At 39.6% G+C, this 22,132-nt stretch overlaps 1 protein-coding gene across 3 annotated transcripts in view; it reads left to right on the top strand.

Moving 5' to 3' along the window:
- Positions 1-22,132, top strand: part of KCNIP4 (potassium voltage-gated channel interacting protein 4) — a 543,363-nt gene that overhangs the window by 403,573 nt on the left and 117,658 nt on the right. The window contains exon 1 of one of the 3 annotated variants that reach the window (XM_058722966.1): positions 3,049-3,181. The exons of the other annotated variants lie outside the window; for them this stretch is intronic. Coding sequence (XP_058578949.1) covers positions 3,126-3,181 — 56 coding nt within the window. The 5' untranslated portion in view covers positions 3,049-3,125. Of the gene's footprint in view, positions 1-3,048; positions 3,182-22,132 lie in introns of those variants that run through there. 3 annotated transcript variants of the gene reach the window in all.

Consider the following 22,132-nt stretch of genomic DNA (forward strand, 5'->3'; position numbering starts at 1 on the left):
TACAGTGCTTGAACATTCAACCACTACACTTTAAGGAAAAAAGAGCAGAATGATCTATAGCAGAGAAGGGGGTGGAGATAGGGGAAGTTTTATGATGTCTGCATCCTGACTTACAGAAGCTAAAGTTCTCATTGAGTAGAAAACACTGTAAAAACAAGGTAGATTAAGGAGTGCATGTTGTGATGAGCACTGGGTGACATATGGAATTGTTGAATCACTGTATTGTACACCTGAAATTAATATAACACTGTATTTTTACTACACTGGAAATAAAATAAAATAAAATAAAATAAAATTAAATTAAATTAAACTAAATTAAATTAAATTAAATTAAAATGTTTGCCTTTCCACATATTTTGGGAAATTTTATATTATTTTTAACATTTATGATAGATCATTTTCCTATTTATTTGGAAGGTAAAGCCCCTAGAGAATTTGAATAATGTCTGTAGTCAAATAAAAGTTGATTTATCCATCTACCAGGGTTAAACAAAAAAAGTTAGAAATTATACACAATTTCTATTTAAATATACTTCAAAACGGGATCTTTAAACTGTGTGCTTACAACCAAGATCCTTTAGTATAAATCCTTTTGTTTCAGAAAGAAAAGACAGAAACCCAAAGAAGTTTAATTATCTGTCCAAGGGCACTCAACTTGAAATAGTAAAACAGGGGACTGAAGTCTGGGACGTCTGACTCCTGATTAGAAACAGCAACCTGTCTACCTTGTAGTCCCAAGAGAATTTCAAAAGACGTTCCAAGGAAGAACATCATTAATTAGCAAATTGGGGTAGAGTCGGGGAGTGACCATTAATAGTTGTGAATGTTTAGGAAACAGGTAGATCCCTCCCTACACCCAGAGCTGAGGGTCCAGCAGCTGTCACATAGAGTGAGCTTGGCAGGTATCAGAATCCAAGGGAAAAAGAGGAAATCGAGCAAATGGTAAATATTTCTTGAGTGTTTGCCATGTGCCAATTTCAGGGATGATTGTGGAGTTTGGCTGGACATCAAGAAATCAAACTTGAAGTATAGGAGCTGGGTAAGAGGTACAACTACAGTCTCTCTTCTGCTGATAACTGGTAGAACCTTTTCTAATTCCTTATCATAATAGGGTCTCACTCTATAATAGGATATGGTACCCAGAATAGTAGAGTGTCAGCACAGGAGCAACAGCGAAGATGGAACAGAGGATGGAAAAGTCCTTTCCTTCAGGAAGGTTGGAGATACAACAGAGAAAGTTTACTGGAAGCAAGTGTGTTTGAATTGAGTTTTAAAGGCTGGATGGGCCTATTGAAGTTGATAATTGGTGGAGGGCCACTGGACTGTACATACAATGGCAAGGGGGGTTGGAAATGAAAGAGGAGCAGAATGCTCCTAGAAAGAGGAGCAGAATGTTCTACTTGGGACACTAAAATCAAGCAAAATCCTACTGACCCAGAGAAGTTTACAAAGGAGACAGCACTTAGATGAATGTGTCCCTCTTAAATGTAGAAGGAAGAAGCCACCTAAATGGTCTGCTTTATGTAAATCAGATTTATTTTACAAGTTTAAAAGCTTACTTATATACTAATCAAGGAAATGAAATCAGGTCTTGTTTTGGTATTGAAAGTAAATTTATTCACTCATTTGTCAGACATTTATTGATGTCCACTTACATGCCAGGCCATCAATTAGCACTTGGGATATCAAGGAAACAAGACATTTCACACCTTATAAGTGTCAAGGGCAGGGGAGAGATTTGTTTTGTGTGTTCCAACAAAGGCAAGAACAGCCTGGTTATTGGTTGATGGTCCAGTGCAAGAGGGTGGTGGAAATCTTGCCAAAATGGGAGACAGAGCCGGCAGAGCCGGACTGGGGTCCACGGTAGGAAGTGTGTTTTGTTCCTAAGGATAACGTGAAGGTTGTAGAGGGCTTCTAAGCATAGAAATGATATGATTTGATTTATGTATCTACTGGTTCACTGTCATCCCCCGTCACAAAAGATCTATCAGTTTTTTTTTACCCGGTTCCCACTGATGATGGGGTCGCACATCTCCAAAGGGAAATAAATTAGTAGACTTGTGGTCAGAGCTCTACAATTCCATTGGAAGACGGTCTAGCCTAGATTTAAATGGATTCTCTTGTTACTGCTTTATGTTCAACACCTTCTGAACTAATTTGGAGGGGGGACAATATATATGCATCGGCAGGCAAACTCAGGCTCTGGGCACTCCGAGTGGGCAAGCTGATGCTGAGCAGGGCAGCTGTGGTTCCTGACACCCAGAGTAGTTTCAAGCATTTACCAACCTGACCATCCAAGTGCTGTGGATTTTCCTTGATTCCTCCCCAACCATCGGAAGTGCTCCGTCTATTCCTGGGTTAACATTTTGAGAACACACCTTGTTTCCTTTGCAATTACTCCGCTTGAGTAATTCTGTCCATTAATGTCCACACGTGAAAAATGTGAAGGATTGTTGCATCCCTGGGCATGGCAGCTTATGCTAATGGATCTGCATATCAAGGACATCTATTTTCTCATTTTCAGGGAAGGCAAAGGTACTAACAGGTGATTGCAGTGTGAATGATTTATGCAGAGCATCTATCCCCTCTGTAATCAAAGATGGGGAGCAATGAGAACAGAAGATTGTCACGCGGGCCCTTAACTCTGGTTTGAATATAGAAATTTCAATCCAGTTAACTCTTTCAGTGCTTTTCCCAATCTAAGGCCAAAAAAAAAAAAAAAAAAAAAAAAAAAAAAAGAAGAAGAAGAAGAAAAAGCCAGGAGATTTTCCCTTTACTACTGGAAAGATATACTCACGAGATTCTATTCCCGCTTGCTAACGCACCATACACTTTAATGCAAGAGACAGAAAGTTTTGAACAGAAAACCTAAAAAATAAGAAAAACGGAGGGGAAAAAAAAGGATTGATTGATTGATTGATTTTTTTCCTTCCGGGGTCCCAACCCACTGCCTGTGATTGCCTGAGCAGATGGCTGCCTCCATACCCTGCCTGCCCAGTTTCCTGTGCTCAGCCGTGCGGCATGCCCGTTTCTCTCCGCAGACAGCATTAACAGCACCGGTCGCCTGTGTTCTAGGTTTCCTCTACGCCCAGAACAGCACCAAGCGCAGCATTAAAGAGCGACTCATGAAGCTCTTGCCCTGCTCAGCTGCCAAAACGTCGTCTCCTGCTGTTCAAAGCAAGTTTGTTTGTTTGTTTTCTCCCCCTCCAAACTGTTTGTTTCCTTCATGTAGGTCTGCATGCGCTGCAGTTCTCGCTTCTTAAAAAAAAAAATCAGTATGTTATATTATGCAAAACCAAGTGTATTGATGTACTCTCGTTTACCTAAAGACCCAGGGGATCTTTTGCACAGTTAGGAGGCACACATGCTGGAAGAGGGACAGCACAGTGTTAGTGACAAGAGCCTGGGCTTCAAAACACTTGGAAATCTGTGTGCGATCAGAGGGTGGGAGTAGACTCGGAGGGCTCTTGGGATTCCTATCCCCTGACTTGTTGACAGAGCGCACTTCAACCTGCATTACCTAATAGATTTCCTGATGCACGTGTATGCATTTGGTGTGTAATTTAGATAATGCCAAACCTCAGAAACATCACGACATTAGAAAAACTACTACACAGTGGAAACCGTTGACACAGACACAAGTTATTTCCTTTGTCCACTCTCTCTGTGTTAGTCAGAGTTCCGTCGAAAAATAGAATCAATATATACCATGCATACACACACACACGTATACATATGTGTATACACATATACGTATATGTATGCACATATATACATATACACAGAAACATGTATATAAAGGTGTTTATTAAAAAATTTTAGTATTTATTTGTTTTTGAGAGCGAGAGATAGAGACAGAGTGCAAGTGGGGGAGGGGCAGAGAGAGGGAGACACAGAACCCGAAGCAGGCTCCAGGCTCCGAGCTGTCAGCAAGGAGCTTGATGCGGGGCTCGAACTCATGAACCAAGAGATCATGACCTGAGCTGAAGTCAACACTTAACCAAATGAGCCATCTAGGTGCTCCCTAAAAATGTTAGTTTTAAAGAATTGGTTCAGACGCCTGTTTTAGGTGCCCCTAAAAGTGTTTACTTTAAAGAATTGATTCACATGTGGGCTGGCGTGTCTGAAATGCATAGGGCAGCCTGGCAGCCTGGAAACTCGGACAGGATTTGATGTTTTAGTCTGGAGGCAGAATTTCTTCTTCCCCAGGAAACCTCAGTTTTTGCCCAAGGCTGTTCAGCAATGGATGAGGCCTGCCCACGTTATCTAGGGCAACCTCCTTTATGTAGAGTCAACTGATTGATTGCAAATGGTAAACAGATCTGCAAAACACCTTGACAGCAATATTGAGATTAGTGTTGATTAACTAACTGGGTGCCTAACCTAGCAGAGTTTACACAGAAGACTAACCTTCACCGTCTCTGTCTTCTCTTTCTCTCCAGTTTTGTGACATTCTTAAGGAGTAGAAAGTAGGAGCTAGCCAAAAGTAAAGGCTTTATTTATTTTGTAAGGTTACCATATATAGTTTATAATAAACCTTTACAAATATTCTGTTTACCAACATTCTTTCATGCACAATTTTTTTCAAACATCAAACAAGTGTTAGAATGAGACAGAGAAGGCGGTGTTCTTTGACAGCTAGGAAACACAATATGAGGAAGCTGACTAAAACTTTTTCTAGGTGTGGGGCTATTATCCCTATCTTTGCCGGCTCTCTTTATATCCTGATGCACCATTTTATAGGAACTAATGGACTTAGTGATGTGAAAAATGAGAACACCCTAAAATGACATTAGTCTCCACAACACAAATGGAGAAAATATAGTAAGCACCTCAAACGACCAAATACATCCAGTCAAAAATCCCAGGATGAAAAAAACAAAAAACAAAAAACAAAACAAAACAAAACAAAAACCCATCTTATTTCAGTGGCATTGGTTAAACACAATATATCATGATAATAAGATTTAATTCACTTATTCATTCAACATAAATGTATTATATGTCAGTTCCTATTCTGGTTCTGGGAGATATAGTAGCTTTAAAATAGCCCTACCCTACTAGAACATTCTGTGGAGAATAAGGGCAGGACAAAATGACTTTTATTAGTGACAATCTGATGTACATTTAAATTATGTATATTTAAATTATGGTTGAGATCCATTGCTTTGATCATTTTTCCCCTCATTGCACACATTACACACACCATCTCACAAACAAAAACATAACGTGTCATCAGCAACCTAGAAGGCCATAATCCCAGAATAATGCCAAAGCCCTAATCCTCCACAATATTGAAGCTGCAGGCATTTTTATGGCCACCATTTGTCAGCAAATGTTTATTAGAACCATTGCTTTTCTCATATCAAGTTGGAATCAAAATTGCCAATTTACCAGAAATTCACTGCAAACGTAGTCATTTGTACACAGTAGACAGGTAAAATATAACTTTAGGATGGTTTCCAGTACTCACTTGGGAAGAACAAAATCGCCATGCCCTAATTGGTCTTCCTGCACCAATCCCTCGTAAAGCCATACCCCAAATAAACGTTCATGGAAAATGCAATGAACGTTTTAACTAAGCATGAAGGAAAAGTAAGGATGTTTCCTGAAAGGAAAAAATAAAAAAAAATATAAAAAGACTCCAAATAATGAGCAGAATAATACTAAAAACTGATATTTTTATAAAAAATGGAATTTCAGGGGTGCCTGGGTGGCTCAGTTGGTTGAACACCCCACTTCAGCTCAGGTCATGATCTCATGGTTTGAGGTTAAGCCCCATGTCAGGCTCTGTGCTGACAGCTTAGAGCCTGGAGCCTGCTAGGATTCTGTCTTCCTCTCCCTCTGCCCCTCCCCTGCTCATGCTCTATCTCTCTCTCTCTCTCTCCATCAAAAATATATAAAGATTAAAAAAATAAAAAATAAAATAAAATAAAAGGGATTTCATAAAACTGGCTGATATTGAACCCATGCTAGACTTGGATTGAGACCCAAAATTCTGCAGACATATCTCCCTTTCCCACTAGCCACCCTCTCCTCACTAGCCACCCTCTCCTCACTAGCCACCTGTCACAAGAAAGCTTCAACATGTGGAAGTAGATTATTTGGAAAGGAGATCACATTAATTGCATTGCTATATCAAAAGGGTGGTATTCATGGATCCCTATCCATCATCGGACCCTAAGCAGTTGGGCACAGACTGAAAAGATGATATGAAAACACAAGGCAGATGGTGAGAGCCAGGTGCCCGGAGTGCCAGAGGACCCTTAGGCCACCAGGATGAAAAGCATGGACACCAAATGTCTGCATGCCAGACCACAGAGAACCCTATGATGAGGTTTGACAATGCTAGTTCTAGGCTTGAATGAGCTGCACTGTGGCTGAGGGAATGAATATTCGCCATCAGATCCCATGCATCTTCAAAGCTAAGGGGCTGAAAGGTAGTTAACAAAGGGCAAATACTCGTTCAGAATTCCATTTTATTTTCCACAAAGGCAGGTAAGAAAGCGTCTTCATTCCTCAGGGCAGGAAAGTGAGATTTATCAATATTATGCAAATAACAAAAGAAAAAAATTTCCTACAGAAAGGGCCCTAAACTCCTGCTGAGTTATGGAGCACTTGGATCTCTATTTAAAGAACCTGAGGGGCACCTGGGTGGCTCAGTCAGTTAAGCATCTGACTTCGGCTCAGGTCATGATCTCATGGTCCTTGAGTTCAAGCCCCACGTCGGGCTCTGTGCTGACAGCTTGGAGCCTGGAGCCTGCTTCTGACTCTGTGTCTCCCTCTCTGTGACCCTCCCCCATTCATGCTCTGTCTCTCTCTGTCTCAAAAATAAATAAACATTAAAAAAAAAATTAAAAAAAATAAAATAAAGAACCTGAAAGTCTAAGAAGACTTGTAGCATCATCTCACATCTGGTTTCCAGACAGACTCCTCTGTCATCATCGGGGAGCCACGCTGCTTCTTCAAGGAGACACCCATTTGGTGGTTGCCGACTTTGAAGAGCATTCTTCCTCATGCTGTGCCCAAATCAGCCTCCTTTTTAACTTTCAACCATGTTGGTTCCAGTCCAATGCTGGAGAGTAATCTGTAGCACCTGCTCCTTCCTCCACAGGATGACCTTCCTCCTCTTCCCCCTTCTCCTTCAGAACTGGGAGGCTTCACAAAAGTCACTCCTATTCATGGCAGTAGATTTATAAAGTATAAAAAAAGATAAGAAATCACACACATACACACACACACACAACACATTCCTAGTCCTAGTATACCCCTCTGCCTTGAAGTAACTGCAAATAATAAATAATATCTTTTTCCATTGATGTGTGTGCATTAATGATATCATCTATACCAAATTTTATCCTTCTCTTACATTGCATACTTTCAAAATATTAACCTTGTTATTAAAACTATATTGTCATTCTTAATGGCAGCACATTATTACATTGAAAAGTGACTATATACTATCTTTGACCACATTCCCTGGCTTCTGAATATTTAGATTTTTTTCCCTTTTCCCTTTTTATCCCATAATATAAATAGCACTGAGATAAACATCTCTGTGTATATATCCGTGTATGTCTTTTAGATTATTTTTCTCCTGGATTTTGGAATTATTGGAGAAAAGCATTAAATTATGTGAATGCGAGCTTCCTCATGTATATTAGTAAATTGTTTTTTGCGTTAGCCTTTTAAATATTTAGACACATTATGCGTATTATTTGTTGAGGGTTTTTTTTGTTACATGGATATAATATCATCAATATTTGGAAACTATAGTAATTTTTTTAAATGCAGACTTGAAATATTTGTTCTGCTGTTTGCCCTTCAAATGAAAGCATTAAAAGAAGTAGCACATGACACAGAGTTTCTACATGAAACGTTATTATAGACATTATTAAATTTTTGAAAATCAAACATATTACTCATCTTTAACAAAAGGCAAAAATAATAAGCCCCGACCTTTTTGTGTGAAAGCACACATCTTGACTTTGATGCTTGTCAGGCAGATATCAAATTCTAAGTGCCTTGGAAAGAGGTTGGGAAACAACAAACGTGCCTCTGAGAAGGAGGTGGCAGATCGAATCAGGACAGGAACTGAGGCTGGAGACACCTGGGCTGTGCGTTAAGGATTCGCTTTCAAGTTTTGGCCCTGTGCCCAATTTCAAGACAAACTGTCCACTGCTCTTTGAGCACCCATCTCTAGGTGCAGAAAAGAGCCCTAGCCAGCTATTGGTGGCCTGGTCAGCTGCACCCAATCCCCCTCCCCGACTTTCTTGTATCATTCATTGGAAGCTGTCCACTTGCTGAAATTAAAATCAGCTTTCTTTCACCTTATGCTCCCCACCCACCATCTTACTAGCCACTAAAGTCTGGCCAATTTTCTCTTTGAAATATCTTTTAAGTGGACTTCTATTTTGTGCTAGGGCTCTTGCTCAGACCCTCGTTATGCCTTCCAAGAACTACTGAAAGAGGCAGATGGAGGCTGGGTGGGCTTTAATGTCCTTGTGGCATATATTTGAATTCCTGTTGTGCCTTCTACTAACAAAAATGGCCGGAGTTATTTAATTAAATTATTTGGCCCCTTAGTTTCCTTACTTGGTCATTTGTTTCACATTGTTATTATTATTATTTTGAGAGACCATGTTTTGCCCACACAATTCTAGGGACTGGCTTTATATTGGAGGATTAAGACACATTAATTCACTGCCTTCATGGAGAGTATATGGGGTGAAAGATTATAAACATGAAAAAAAAGATAATCTTAGATGATGTGTATTATAAAGAAAACCTGTGGCAAAATGATGGAAACTGAATGTTGGTAGAAGAGCTACTATGAGTCAAGGAAAGCTTCTTTGATGGGGTTACTTTTGAGACCCAAAAACAAGAGGAGGCCAGTAGCATAAGGGTCTGGAGAGAAAGTTCCAAGCAAGAGACTACAGCAAGAACAAAGGCTCTAAGGACAAAAGGAGCATAACACATTTGTGGTACAAGAAAGACCATTGTGATCATCAGAGAAATGGGTTGTTATGGGATGCAACGAGATAATTCATACAAAGTACTTAGTACATGAAACATCACCAGTATGAATATACAACAAGTATTAACTCAGTTGACAGTCCCGATCGCCTTCTGAGGCAGATGTACTGTTTTACTCTGATGCACTATTTTTCTCTAATGGCTGAGAAAACTGAGGCACAGAGAAGTTAGATAATTTTTCCAATCAACAGAGTTGGGATTCTGACTCCAGAGCCTGCTGTCTTCATCACTTTATCAAGCTGAGATTCACCAGCTACCCCTGATACTGATTGTGGAAGCCTCTTTAGGTGTGTAATTATAGCTCGGTTTCCTATTTTGAATTACAAATCTTCAAATAGGAAGGAATGGTGGGAAAGCATTAGGTCTGGCCCTCTACACCCAGAAACGTAGGTCGTACATCCCCATTTCACAATGGAGACCCCTGTGTCCTGAAAAGGTTTTAATGACTTGTGAAGAATCTATAACTAAGAAGTTGGAATAAACGCACACCCCAAATCCTCTTAGTCCCATGATACAGATGCACTTATTGAATGGCTGCAAGATATAGGACTGTCATAGCAATAGAAGAACTCTTCCGGAAAAAATTCAAGGAGAGAGTGAAGGGGAATTTCTGTCTAAGCAAAAGTTCATCTTATTTTACATGTTTTAAGTATTTATTATAACAATAGCAACAGCAACAATAGCCTATTACAAGGAGTATAGCCTATTTTATATATGAGAAAACTGAGATCTATATAAAAGAAAGAATTTTCTCAAAATAACAGAGCTATTAAAGAAATCTAAGAGGAGAGACTTGACTCAGGTCCAGTACTTTCCAACACTGAAATTCTGTGATTTAGTATCAATCAGAGTCCAGGCAGGAAACATAAGGCACACTTTAATAGGGCCATCAAAGGGAATTTAATGAAGGGATTATTTGCAAAGTTACGGGCAGGAATTGACCCAAGGAGGCTGGTGAAACACTCAAGTCTAGTAGGAGTGAAGTCATCATTTCTGTACTGTTACCAGAGAGGAAGAAAGCCATAGCTACAGCTATAACAAGCAGAGAGGGTTTCACAATAGGGATTCTGGCCCTTGGAAGAGGAAAGCAGCCACTATAGCCCAGTCTCCACCAAGGAGGGATCCCAGAGGGATTCCTCCTCTCTGATCTCCTGTTTGTGCTTTCCTTTGGCCAGAGGGTGAGAAGTTGAGATAATATCCATAAAGGCCAGTCTCCCAGACCTAGGACAGCATGTAGAAGGATAGAGAGTGGCTCCAGAGGCCAAATGGAGATTTTCCAGACTCTGTGTATCTTGGAAGCCATGGATTGGTGATCTACAGGACCAGTATCAATTCTCAGTCATGCTGTTCTACTCAGAAGTTTTGTTCCCAATTCCATGATAGGCTGACAACTGGCTGATAAAATCTGCTGGTATTCAGTAGACAATTTTAGGTTTAAGGACTTCAACTAGCTATTTCATGAACAGCTTACTATCAATAAATCCCAGCTCCTATACTCTGGGTAAGCACAAATACTTTTTTCTTAAAAAAAAAAAAATGCTGTCAAGTCTTTGACTATATCTCTGTATCTCCTTATCAGATAACTCTGGGTAATTTTCTTTGTCTCTCTATGCCCCAATTTTGTTTTTGTAAAGTAATCATTTTCCCTATTTATTCAAAGGACATTATGGTAACCAAAAGATTACTTACTAGACAATAATCAGGAACCAATGCAAAGATAGAATATTAAGCACTCGATTTTCTGTATTTATATTTATATACATGTTTTTATTTAAGTGCATTTCATAATATCTTCCCGGTAAATCTGGGCACCCCCATTCAATCAAAATGACTGATTCACTAAATGAAAGCTTCATTCCAGTGGCTTTTGTTGTTGGTTTGAACACAGGAGAGTGGATGCAACAAAATAATTTTGGGGCTAGACTACTCACAATCCAGAAGCCATAATCATCATATTACCTTGCATAATTGCAAAACATAATTTCCTAACTTTTACTTCAGATTTTGGTATCAAAGACAGCACAACATTTCAGTGTGTTTTGTTTTGCCTGGTGGCATATTGATGATCATGGAAAGTTTTAGATGTCTCTCTTGGCAGAAAAAGCATCAACACTTGGCTGTTGGAGAATTTGTTTTCAAAAAGTGACTTAAACTGCTAACATGCTGCCAATTAAAAATACAACAGTAACCTCCAGGAATTTTTTTTTAATGTGTAACTTCCTCACGATTAATTAACCTCATGTTAATTATTTAGTGACTTTAAGTAAAAACTCTGACTGGACATATAGCCGGGAAAATTTTTGGAGGAACAAAAGTATAACTCATGAAGTTTTGTAAACTTAAGTTGCAAGGAGAAAGCAAGGTCCTTTAATTTTGTTTTATATATGAGCCTTAAAAATGTTATGTTCAAATACTCAGATGTTATTTTTATTTATTTAACAAGCATCTAGTACTTACTATGTGGTTGGTACAGTTCTAAGCGCTTTGCACTGTTTAACTCATTGTAACTTAAAATAGTCCTATAAGACAGACTCCCTTTATTAGTCCCATTTTACAAAGTAGGAAAATGAAGGCTGAGAATCACATTATCAGTAAGTGGTGTGGGGGCGGGGGAAAAGGTTGACCCAGAAGTTGAGCTCCAGAGTCTGTACTTTACCAGTTCTCTAGTTATGTTCAATGTTTTGATTGGCTTTAGAGGGTTTTTTTTTTTTTCCCACTTACCTGCTCCAACATAATTTAACTTATGTTGGAGCACCCCAGATTGTCCAGAGAAATGGTGGTGGCCCCTTGAATGAGTTCTTTCTGCTCTCTGGACCTTAGTCTCACCATCTACAAAGGAGAAGCACAGACTGTGGCTCAAGTCTCCTTCCAGGTCTAGCATTGCAGGAGCCAATGAGATGGCACCTTTTATTCCTGGCTGTGACAAATGGTGGATGTTTCAAAGGTAGCATAAAATTTCCTCCTTTCGTGGCATTTCACCACCAATGAGAAGCAGGAAGTGGGAAAACTTAGAACTTCCACGTAACTCAGATTTCATACCAGTTGGCACTATCATTTACTTGCTGTAAACTATGTTTTACTAATCTGAATATTTGTCCCTTTTTTGTTTATTTTTTAATATTTACTTATTTTTAAGAAGGAGAGAGAGACAGAGTGTGAGTGGGGGAGGGGTGGAGAAAGAGAGAGAGAGAGAGAGAGAGAGAGAGAGAGAGAGAGAATCTGAAGTAGGCTCCAGGCTCTGAGCTGTCAGCACACAGACCAACATGGGGCTCGAACCCATGAGCTGTGAGATCATGACTTGAGCCGAGCAGAAGTTGGACACTTAACCGACGGAGCCACCCAGGAACCCCTGCCCCTGTCTTTTTTATGGTCTTTAATAGTTTCTAAAATTCTGTATCCTGATTATATCATTTCATCTTCATAAAACTCCTGGGAGAATGACAGATCACAAGGTTATACTCTCCATTTTGCAAACTAAAAAAATGGAGAGATAAAGTGGCTTATCCAAAGTCACATAAGGTATTTAGTAACAAATAGAAAGATGAGCATTCTTTTTCCTGGTCAATCATATATTTACCAAGAATCTTCATTAAACCATGAATGACTCTTCGTATAAGAAAGACAGAGACAGGAGTCCCAGCACAGCTGGTTTACTGGATTTCCTGTCAACGTGGCATACATTTATGGAGCACTATTTGAAAAGCAATACTTCCAGGAACAGGAACTAATATTACACTTATGTTAACCAGAATTTAAATAAACACTTTAAGCAAGCAAACAAACAAACAGAATCAGACTTGTGAATTTGGAGAACAAACTGATGGTTGCCAGAGTGAAGGGGGAGAGGATGAGCAAAATAGGTTAAGGGGGGTGGGAGACACAGGCTTCCACTTATGAAATTATGGAATGAATAAGTCACAGGAATAAAAGGCACAGCATAGGGAATATAGTCAATGGTGTTTTAATGGCGATGCATGGTGACAGATGGTAGCTACACTTGTGGGGTGCAGAGCATCATGTATAAACTTGTCGAATCACTGTGTTGTACACCTGAAAGTAATGTGACCCAATGTGTCTACTATACTCAAACAAAGAAAAGTTACTAAAATTAGTAGTGGAAGGGAGAGGATAGATGTGGGACACATGGTGGAGATACAGATGGACACACTGGGAAACAGTTGGTACCACTGAGGTAAGACAGGAAAGGGGCAAAGTGATTCTACCAAAAGGATAATTGGGGGCATTAAGCAAGATGAGGAACAGAGAAGGTCACAAAAATGGGTTAAGATGATGATTTTATTTTCTACAAATTGGCTTAAAGTGTCTGAAGAACAAAAACCGTTCTTGAAGCAAGCTTTATTTTTAACTGGTGTATCTTTTCTTTCCAGGTTACTTATATGATTAAGTCTGTTGCTTCCCACTGGATTTTTCTACTATTTTCTTACTGTTAATGTGGGCCAAAGGGGTAGAGTTATAACTATTCATAAGAAGTTACATAGAAGCTTAGATAACCAAAAGCCTTCTCTATTTTTTTCTTTTATTAATAATTTTAGGATTGGTCACTCATGCACTTTCTAATAGGAGTCATAAATACCTATTTTCCATTAGCGTTGACCTAAGAAGTAACATTTGGGCTGAACATGAATCCAGTCAATGCCAGTTTCTGCCTGTTTCGTTTAAAAAGTGAAATGGGAGCCTAACACTTCAGACTCAATTTTACACTCCACCAGGTCTATAAAATACAAAGCATTGCTATGTTAGCTGCTTAGATTGCAGGTTAAAGTTTAACTTTCTTACTTTCGAATTGCCTTCTGCCAGTGGATATAGAGCAGCAAGTGTGATAGGCAGAAGTACTTTACACGAGCATTGGTCCGTCTTCGCTTCCGTGCTTCCAGAAAAAAAAAAAAAAAAGAACAATAAGACAAGTTCTGGGGCTAAATAGGCAGAGGAACTTATTCACCTTTCAGCAGAGTTTGAGCCTTTGGGTAGAAAAAACAATTCCATGGTACATTGTAGTGTTCTCTGAATCTGCTCGACGGTAGACATTCTCCAGTGAGTGTTCCTGGAAGTAATAAAATCACATTTAATTTATCTCAGTGACAGTGAAAAATTAATGAACACTTTAGGTGAACAGATGTTAGAAGGATGAGTGGCAAAATCATCATCATAATAACAGAAAGCATGCATGTAGACTCCTATGATGCACCTTATGCTATGCAAATCCTTTGTATGTATTATTATATTTAATCTTTAGTTATTTTTCATTCAGTAGGAGATAGAATTATTTTGTTGTTGTTGTTGGCATTTACTCCCTTAGTGATATCACTGAGTTTTAGGGTCTTGTGTATGATTTATATGGTGATGACTCTGACATTTACATCTTTAGCCCTGACCATGATTCTCAACTCCGGACCCATATATCCATCCAGTCAGCTGACAACTCCACTTGGATGTCCAATTAGTGACTCTTCCATTAGAAGGAAGGTCTACATGAGCAAGGATTTTGTTGTTGTTGGTGGTGGTGGTGGTGGTCATTCTAGTGTCCATAGTGCCTTGAACAGTGCACCTGGCTCATAATAGGCACTCAATAAATAATTAAATGAATGAAAGAACGGACAAATTGTCTCTAATATCCACAACTATGCTAGACATTAGTGGTAACAACATAACCGGGATAGATCTCTTGTCTCCAGATGGTCACATCACAGAAGAAATGACAGATATCCAAGCAGGTCAATGATCTGAAGCACTCAGAGCTGAAAATAGACAACCATGCATGCTGCGTGGGAGTCTGAGAATGCCTTTGCTCTCGAAAGCCTCATCCATGTTGAGATGATCCTTAAAGAGAATAGAGGGAGAAGAGGAGAAAGAAAGGCAGATCCATGTAGAAAGAGATGGTGTAAGCTAGAGGATTAAAGTTGACAATGCAGGCTTTGTTCAGAGAATAGCAAATTGTCCAAGAGATGATGTCATAAGGTGTGTGGGGAAAAATGACAGGCAGTAAAGAGAAATTATTGTCTCAAATTCCATTCCAAAAACTGGTCCTTATTCCTTTGTTAAGACCAAACTGAAAGAGTATAAAAAGTCTATTTTATTTATTTTTTAAAAAAATTTTAAATGCTTATTTATTTTTGAGGGAGACAGAGTGTAAACAGGGGAGGGGCAGAGACAGAGAGAGGCACAGCATCCGAAGCAGGCTCCCAGCTCTGAGCTGTCAGCACAGAGCCCGATGCAGGGCTCGAACTCCTGAGCCGAAGTCGGATGCTTAACCGACTGAGCCAACCAGGCACCCCTAAAAGGTCTATTTTAAATGCTTTCTACACATTATTTCATTTCAATCTCTTGACAGTCCTCTGCAGTAAGTCCTATTATTGTCCTCCTTTATGGATGAAGAAACTGAGGCATAGAGAGGCTAAGGCACTTTGCCCAAGGTTACAGAGCTAACAAAAGTCAGCAAAGGGATTCAAACTCAAGAAGTATAACAACAGACTCCTCACTCCTGAAGATTCTAGAACAATGCTTCACTAGTAAGTGTGCAATAGTTATTAATAATCATAATTGCTTCCCTTTATTGATCACTGTATGTAATTCAAACAGTCTCTCAAAACAACTTCATGAAATTTATATGAATATGATTCCCAGTTTATAATTTTTAAAATTGAGGTTTGGGGAGGCCAAACACATCATCCAGGATCAGAACTGATAAATAGACTCAGGAGAGAGAAATTGGAGCAACTGAATAATTTGCTAGAACGAGTGCTCCCAGGCACCTTTCTTTTTATTGTAAGGGTGGCAACAGATGTTTCTGTCATTAACACTCGTAGTTCTACAAACAAGAACAATACTATTATTGTTTACTATGTGCAAGTCACACGTACGAGCTCATTTAATGCCCAAGGTCCCCCTACACTATACTATCAGGTGAGATTTTATGCTCACCTTTATACCATTGAACGTATGGCAGATGTAAGGCACAGAGAGTCTTGCTAACTTATCCTAGTCACACATAAATGCCCAGATGACATGTGGACTAAGCAATTGGCCTTTCTCTAAACCAAGAACAAGCTTAAACCTAGAAGGAACATAGCATAACCTAGATCACTGCTCAGTTTTCCTAATGCTCTGTTTTAAATAGGACCATGACAGATAAATGCTTTGTGGCAGAGTTACTGGCATCCCTGATATTAGCCCCAAAACATCCCCCCGATATGCCGCAAGATATGCAGCAAGAATTTATTATTACTAACCTTACCCAAACTCTTTTTAACTCCCTAGGTAATAGACTCCAGCTGTTTATTCTCTACTTACTAAAGCAACACAAAACCCAGTAACATCTTATGAATTGAACATTATATTTTACGTAAATAAAATTTCTATGTCTAGTTCATACCTGATAATGAATGTTAACTAGACTTATTGTGGTGATCATTTTGCAAAATATGCAAATGTTGAGTCATTATGTTCTATAGCTAAAACTAGTATAATGTTATATATCAATTATACCTAAATAAACAAATGAATACATAAAATTTCCATATGTTTATTCTTCTACAATGGGTTTTAAATTAATGTTTTAAAAATGTATCACCTGTATATTACCTTCTGAAAAAAAGTAAAGAGAATAAAGCCTTTTCCTAATGACCAAGATCAAAATTTGGTCTTACTTACTTACTATAATATGTGCCTTTCCAACTTACTATACTATAAGTTATTATTACTTACTATAATATGTGCCTTTCCAACTTTATGTTTCCTCCTGTGTTCTCAGCCAATCAGCTGTCACTTCTAGACTTTAGAGTCATTAAACTTGGGTTTAAGTCCTCACTTATAGCTTCCAACTTCTATGTCCTTTGTAAGTTGCAACGTTTCTTCCAACACTGATTTCCCTCATCCATAAAAGCAGGGTGACAATATTTGTGCATAGGGTAACCGTGAGGTTTAGCTATAATAATGAAACTGAAAATAATTTTGTTTACTACAAAGTACCAGCTGTCAAATGTTAGGTATTATTATTGTGACTCTGGGCTTCTTTTAGTTTGCACTCCCCCATCCTATCCCCAGCTGCTTCCAATGTGGAGTTAGAAGCGTATTCAAATTGTGGCTATAATAAGCATGGGGACATCCTTAATGAGATAGGACTTGTGACAGGCATGTGGCAAATTGCTGTACGAGGAGTCAAGGAGAGCGGGATCTAGGCCCAGATCTGCTGCCAATGTGCCCAAAGGCCTTTGACATACAACCAGTAGTGCTAACACTCTATATTTGAATATAAATTTACAAAGTCAAGGGGCCAGATTCAAAAGCTGTTCAATGCGAGGGTGGCTAGGTGGCTCAGTCACTTGATTTCGGCTCAGGTCATATCTTGCCTCAGGTCATGATCTCACAGTTCCTGAGATCCTGCACTGTCAGTGTGGAACCTGCTTGGGATTTTCTCCCTCTCTCTCTCTGCCCCTCCCAGCTCATGCTCTCTCTCTCTCTCTCTCTCTCAAAATAAATAAACAGAAAAAAAAAAAAAAAAAAAAAAAGAACTTCAATTCTAAGGTAACTCTATTTTCTGCCTAAAGCCCCTTTGCTACTAATTTTCTGATTCTAGGTTGGGTGTGTGATTTCCAGATAAGTGAAGGATCATTCTCCTTCCTTTTCTTTGGCAGGCGGAACAACACAATAGTTACTTATGTGAATCCTTGCACCGGACTATCCAGAGTTCATGCTCTGGCCGTGTAACCTTGGGCAAGTTACTTCATCTCTCTGTGCCAGTGTCTTCATCTGTCGAACAGAATTTAGTGTCCATAGTGTGCTGATGGGGATTTTAGGAGTTAATATAAGTAAAGTGCTTACACAGAGCAAACACTATAAAAAATGCTGTGTTATTGTTATTTGATTTTAGAGACGAACTAAAGAAACTAAAAGAAACTAAAAGAAAGTCTGTCAAACTTGAAGAGAAAATTTTTTGTTAGGCCATTTTTAATTTGGTGAGCTATCATGGGCTTTCTTCCTCTCTCTCCATGTTTCACTGTTTTTCAAATTTTCTCTTTGATCGTATTTCCTCTCAGCTGTTGACTTTCCTGGCTAGAATATCAATCTGTTGGGTCTATCTTTATGTGTAAGTTCAATCACATCCCTTGTTTCCTTCTTCCCAAACCCCAGCATTTCTACTGTAGATTTTCTCTCTGTGTATAATGACTTGCAATATAATTTTTACATTGCTCATTTACCAAAGAGCAAGTAAGACCCACCATCTAGGAAATCAGAGCTCCCATCATAAGGAGTCACGCATGGCTTGCTGCAGTAATAATATGGTTAACAGTAATAACAAGCGTTCCAATTAGGTGATTCTATTTTAAAATCTAAGCTTGTGTGAAGAGTTATTATTTATGTTTCTAAATAAGGTAGAGACAATCCATTCGTAAGTTCTGTGAAAAATATCTCCAGCCATTTACCTCTGAGTAGTTATATTTTATAAGTGCTTGAATTCGGTCATGAAATTGGAGAGTGATTCAAGCTCTCCTGGAACGGAGATTTCAGTGTCATTGCCCACAACTACCTCTAACAGAAGACATTCAAACTAATTGGCCATTTTGAAAATACTTTTCCTTTCCTATCTGATATATATTTACGTAAACGTTGAATAGTATAAAGTACTAATTATAAAGGGCTTTCTTGGTCCCAACATCTTTTCAGGGCCAGAACTGAATAAACACATGTCTGACTAACAAAAATTGGGGGGATTCTAGTTGTTCAGGGTGGTCTGGGATGTGCTAGGCCTCCCGCAGTGTTTTGGGTGGATTGATTGCTTTCTACTCCTGGTCTGTGCTCCATTAGCTTGGAGTTAATTGCTCATGTACTCTGCATGTGCAACTGAAAATAGCTCTGGGTGGGTGGATAGGTGTGTGGTCATGAACGCAGCAAGAGTCAAGAGGCTCCCAGATCTTCCTTTTTTTGAGATAAAGCATTTAATGTTGGCAAGGTTTAAACAGTTGCTTATAGCACTTGTCCCAGGTTTGAACTCCCCATCCGGGGAAGTCAAATGAACAGAAAATAGGAAGACAGGTTTGTGTCAGATCTCACCTCCCCCACTTATCAGCTCTGTGGACTTCAGCAAATTCCTTAATCCTGAAAAACAGTTTCCTCAACTGAGTACAAGGCCGGCCCCTCTGATACTGTGAAGGTTGGAGCTAAGGAATGGAGCCCTGGTGTATATGGCATCCTATCAATGCCTGTTCAAAGTTTCAAAATAGGAAGAAAGAGAGGAAAGAAATTCCATCGGTGCCATGTGCAATAGCTTTTGAAATCTTCACATGGACAGCTTTATCTCTGTCCTGCTGGGTCACATGTGAACATTAACGAAACAATAGCTAACATCTTCTCCTTATTCTAGCAGGTCTCACAAATAGTTTCCAATATGTAATAGTCAAGAATCTTCAAGCACTATTTAGCATAAATCTAAAACCTGGAGTAAAAATCACCCCCACCTCCAATAACTGCCGCCGAACCAAGCTTCTGTAAATCATTTGTAACATTATCATTAGGAGGTGATCACCCTCATCATGATTTTATTGCCACACTGATTAAGTCACAATTAAACCAATTTAATAAAGGGTAAACATTGGGAATAAAGACTCAAAGGTTACTTTTATACATGAGATAAAGCAATATAAGTCAAGCCAGCGGAATCTTTGGCTAGCCAAATCAATTTCAGCTCAAATAGAATTAAAATAATTTTTTTTTAATGTTTATTTATTTTTGAGCCAGAGACAGAGTGGGAGTCAGGGAGGGGCAGAGAGAGAGAGAGGGAGACAGAATAAGAAGCAGGCTCCAGGCTCTGAGCTGTCAGCACAGAGCCCCACAAGGGGTCAGAACCCATGAACCGTGAGATCGTGACCTGAGCCGAAGTCAGATGCTTAACCGACTGAGCCACCCAGGAGCCCCTCAAATAGAATTTAAAAGTCGTGGTATTTATGATTCATTTTATAATGAAAAATGGATACATTATGTAAAGAAGGGTCATGTTGTATTAAGAAATGGACCTCCTATAGATACATCTACTATGTTTGGGAGGCTTATTCATTGATTTCCCTTTTTTTTTTTTTTTTTAATTGAGCATCTTTAGTGTGCCTAACTAGATACTGTCAGACTCCTGTAGCCAGTGGTCTGGCAGGACCTAGGTAGAAGGAGGCAGTAGCCTCCCAGTGTCCATGCTATGACGAAGCAAGTCTCCTCTCTGTTTGCCCAGCCTGGGATCTAAACCAACTTTCCGAATGGAGTGACATTGTTCATAAAATGGTTTTATGTCAGCATTACAGCCTTTGTTTCCAAAAACCTGTTGTAGGGAGGCAGACCTCACACTCATATTTGTTTGTAAAGCAAGATGTTCTGTAGTTATGTTCTGGAGGGTATGGTTTGATCTCGGGTAGAGTCAGGTTTGCATAAGTGTAGGTCGGGCAGTAATAATCTTCTACTGTACTGTAAGAGAAGTTGTGAGAAGGAGGAGAAAGACGCCTATTTTTAAAACTCATTCTGTAAATTCCAATTTCCAGCCCACCTGAGTCACGACCTGAGGGGACTATTTACTCAGACGTAGGACAACCTTGGCCCTGAGAGAGTTAAATCTAGGAAACAAATAACAAAAAGAGACAGCTGGGAAGCTCAAGGATGTCTGGGTTTGGGAATTAGTTGTCTGATTAAAATTAAATCTGTTAGAAGATTCATGAATTAAAATGCTGTTTGTGTTCAGCTTGTCTCGGGATGCAAAAGCAGCACAGAATTAGCAACTCAGCAAGATGCCTGCCTACTTAAATCTTGGCAGAGGACTGAACATGATTCAGGTGCCCAGGGTCCCACCTGGTTCTGGTTTTAATCTCGGACAAACCACCCAGCCTTCTTGAACCTCCATTTCTCGGCAGCCAAATGTGTCAAGGCAAACAGACTTTTTGGTGTTTTTCCACCTCTGAGACAGCATCCCTTCCACACCTATTCTCTTTGTTTCTAAATCAGTACAGTTTCAACAGCCACCATGGTGATCTCTCGAAGGCACTCAGACATGTTTTCCCTGAGGTATGGGGGGTTCACTGGCAGCCTGAAACATTTTTCTGCTAGGATTTTAGACCAAAATATATAACTGTTGCCATCTCTAAAACCAGGGATCAAATCCGAGCTCTGTCCCTTACTAGCTATGTGACCCTGAGTAAGTTACTTAAGCTCTGTAAGTCCCAGTTTATTCCTTGTAAAATAAGGGCGAGAATAGGTCTCCCACAGCATTTTCATCAGTATTTAAATGAGATGATACACAGTCAGACTTAGAGCAAAAGCTCTCTGTAGAGTCATGATTTTTATTAACAATCTCAGCAGAATGCTTAAAAAGTTGGACTTTAAGGTGCTAAAGACACCTGTGTGCCTCATGACTAACCAGTGATTTGACCTTGAACAAGTTAGACCTTCCAAACCATAGTTTTCTCATCTATAAAACAGGGATGCAGATCCCTCTTTTGAAGGGTGTTGCAAAGATTAGATGATATCATTGGCTTCCCGACTGTCTTGTGCTCACTGAGCAAACTTTGCGGGTAACAAGACCCGCTTTTATTAGTGTTGTGGATCATTTGAATATATGTGGGTGTATCCGTTTCCTAGGACTAGCATAACAGACCGCCACTGACTGGAGGGCTTGAACAACACACTTATGTTCTCACAGTGCTGGAGGCTGCAAGTCCAAAATCAAGATGCCTGCAGACTTGGTTTCTCCTGACACCTCTCCCACTGGCTTGCAGATGGCTGCTTCCTTGCTGTGCTCACACACGGCCTTTCCTGTGTGTGTATATATTCCTGGTGTCTCTCTCTCTTCTTATAAAGACGCCAGTTACATTGGATCAGGGTCCCTATGACCCCATTTAATGTTAACACTGCCTTAAAAGCTATATCTCTAGGGGCACCTGGGTGGCTCAGTTGTGAGTGTCCGACTTTGGCTCAGGTCATGATCTCTCACCGTTCGTGAGTTCAAGGCCCACATCAGACTTTGCCCTGATGTTGGGGAGCCTGCTTCAGATTTTGTCTCCCTATCTCTCTGTCCCTCTGCTAGCTCACACCCACTCTCTATCTCAAA

Source organism: Neofelis nebulosa, chromosome 3, assembly GCF_028018385.1.
Source record: "Neofelis nebulosa isolate mNeoNeb1 chromosome 3, mNeoNeb1.pri, whole genome shotgun sequence".
Lineage (NCBI taxonomy): Eukaryota > Metazoa > Chordata > Mammalia > Carnivora > Felidae > Neofelis > Neofelis nebulosa.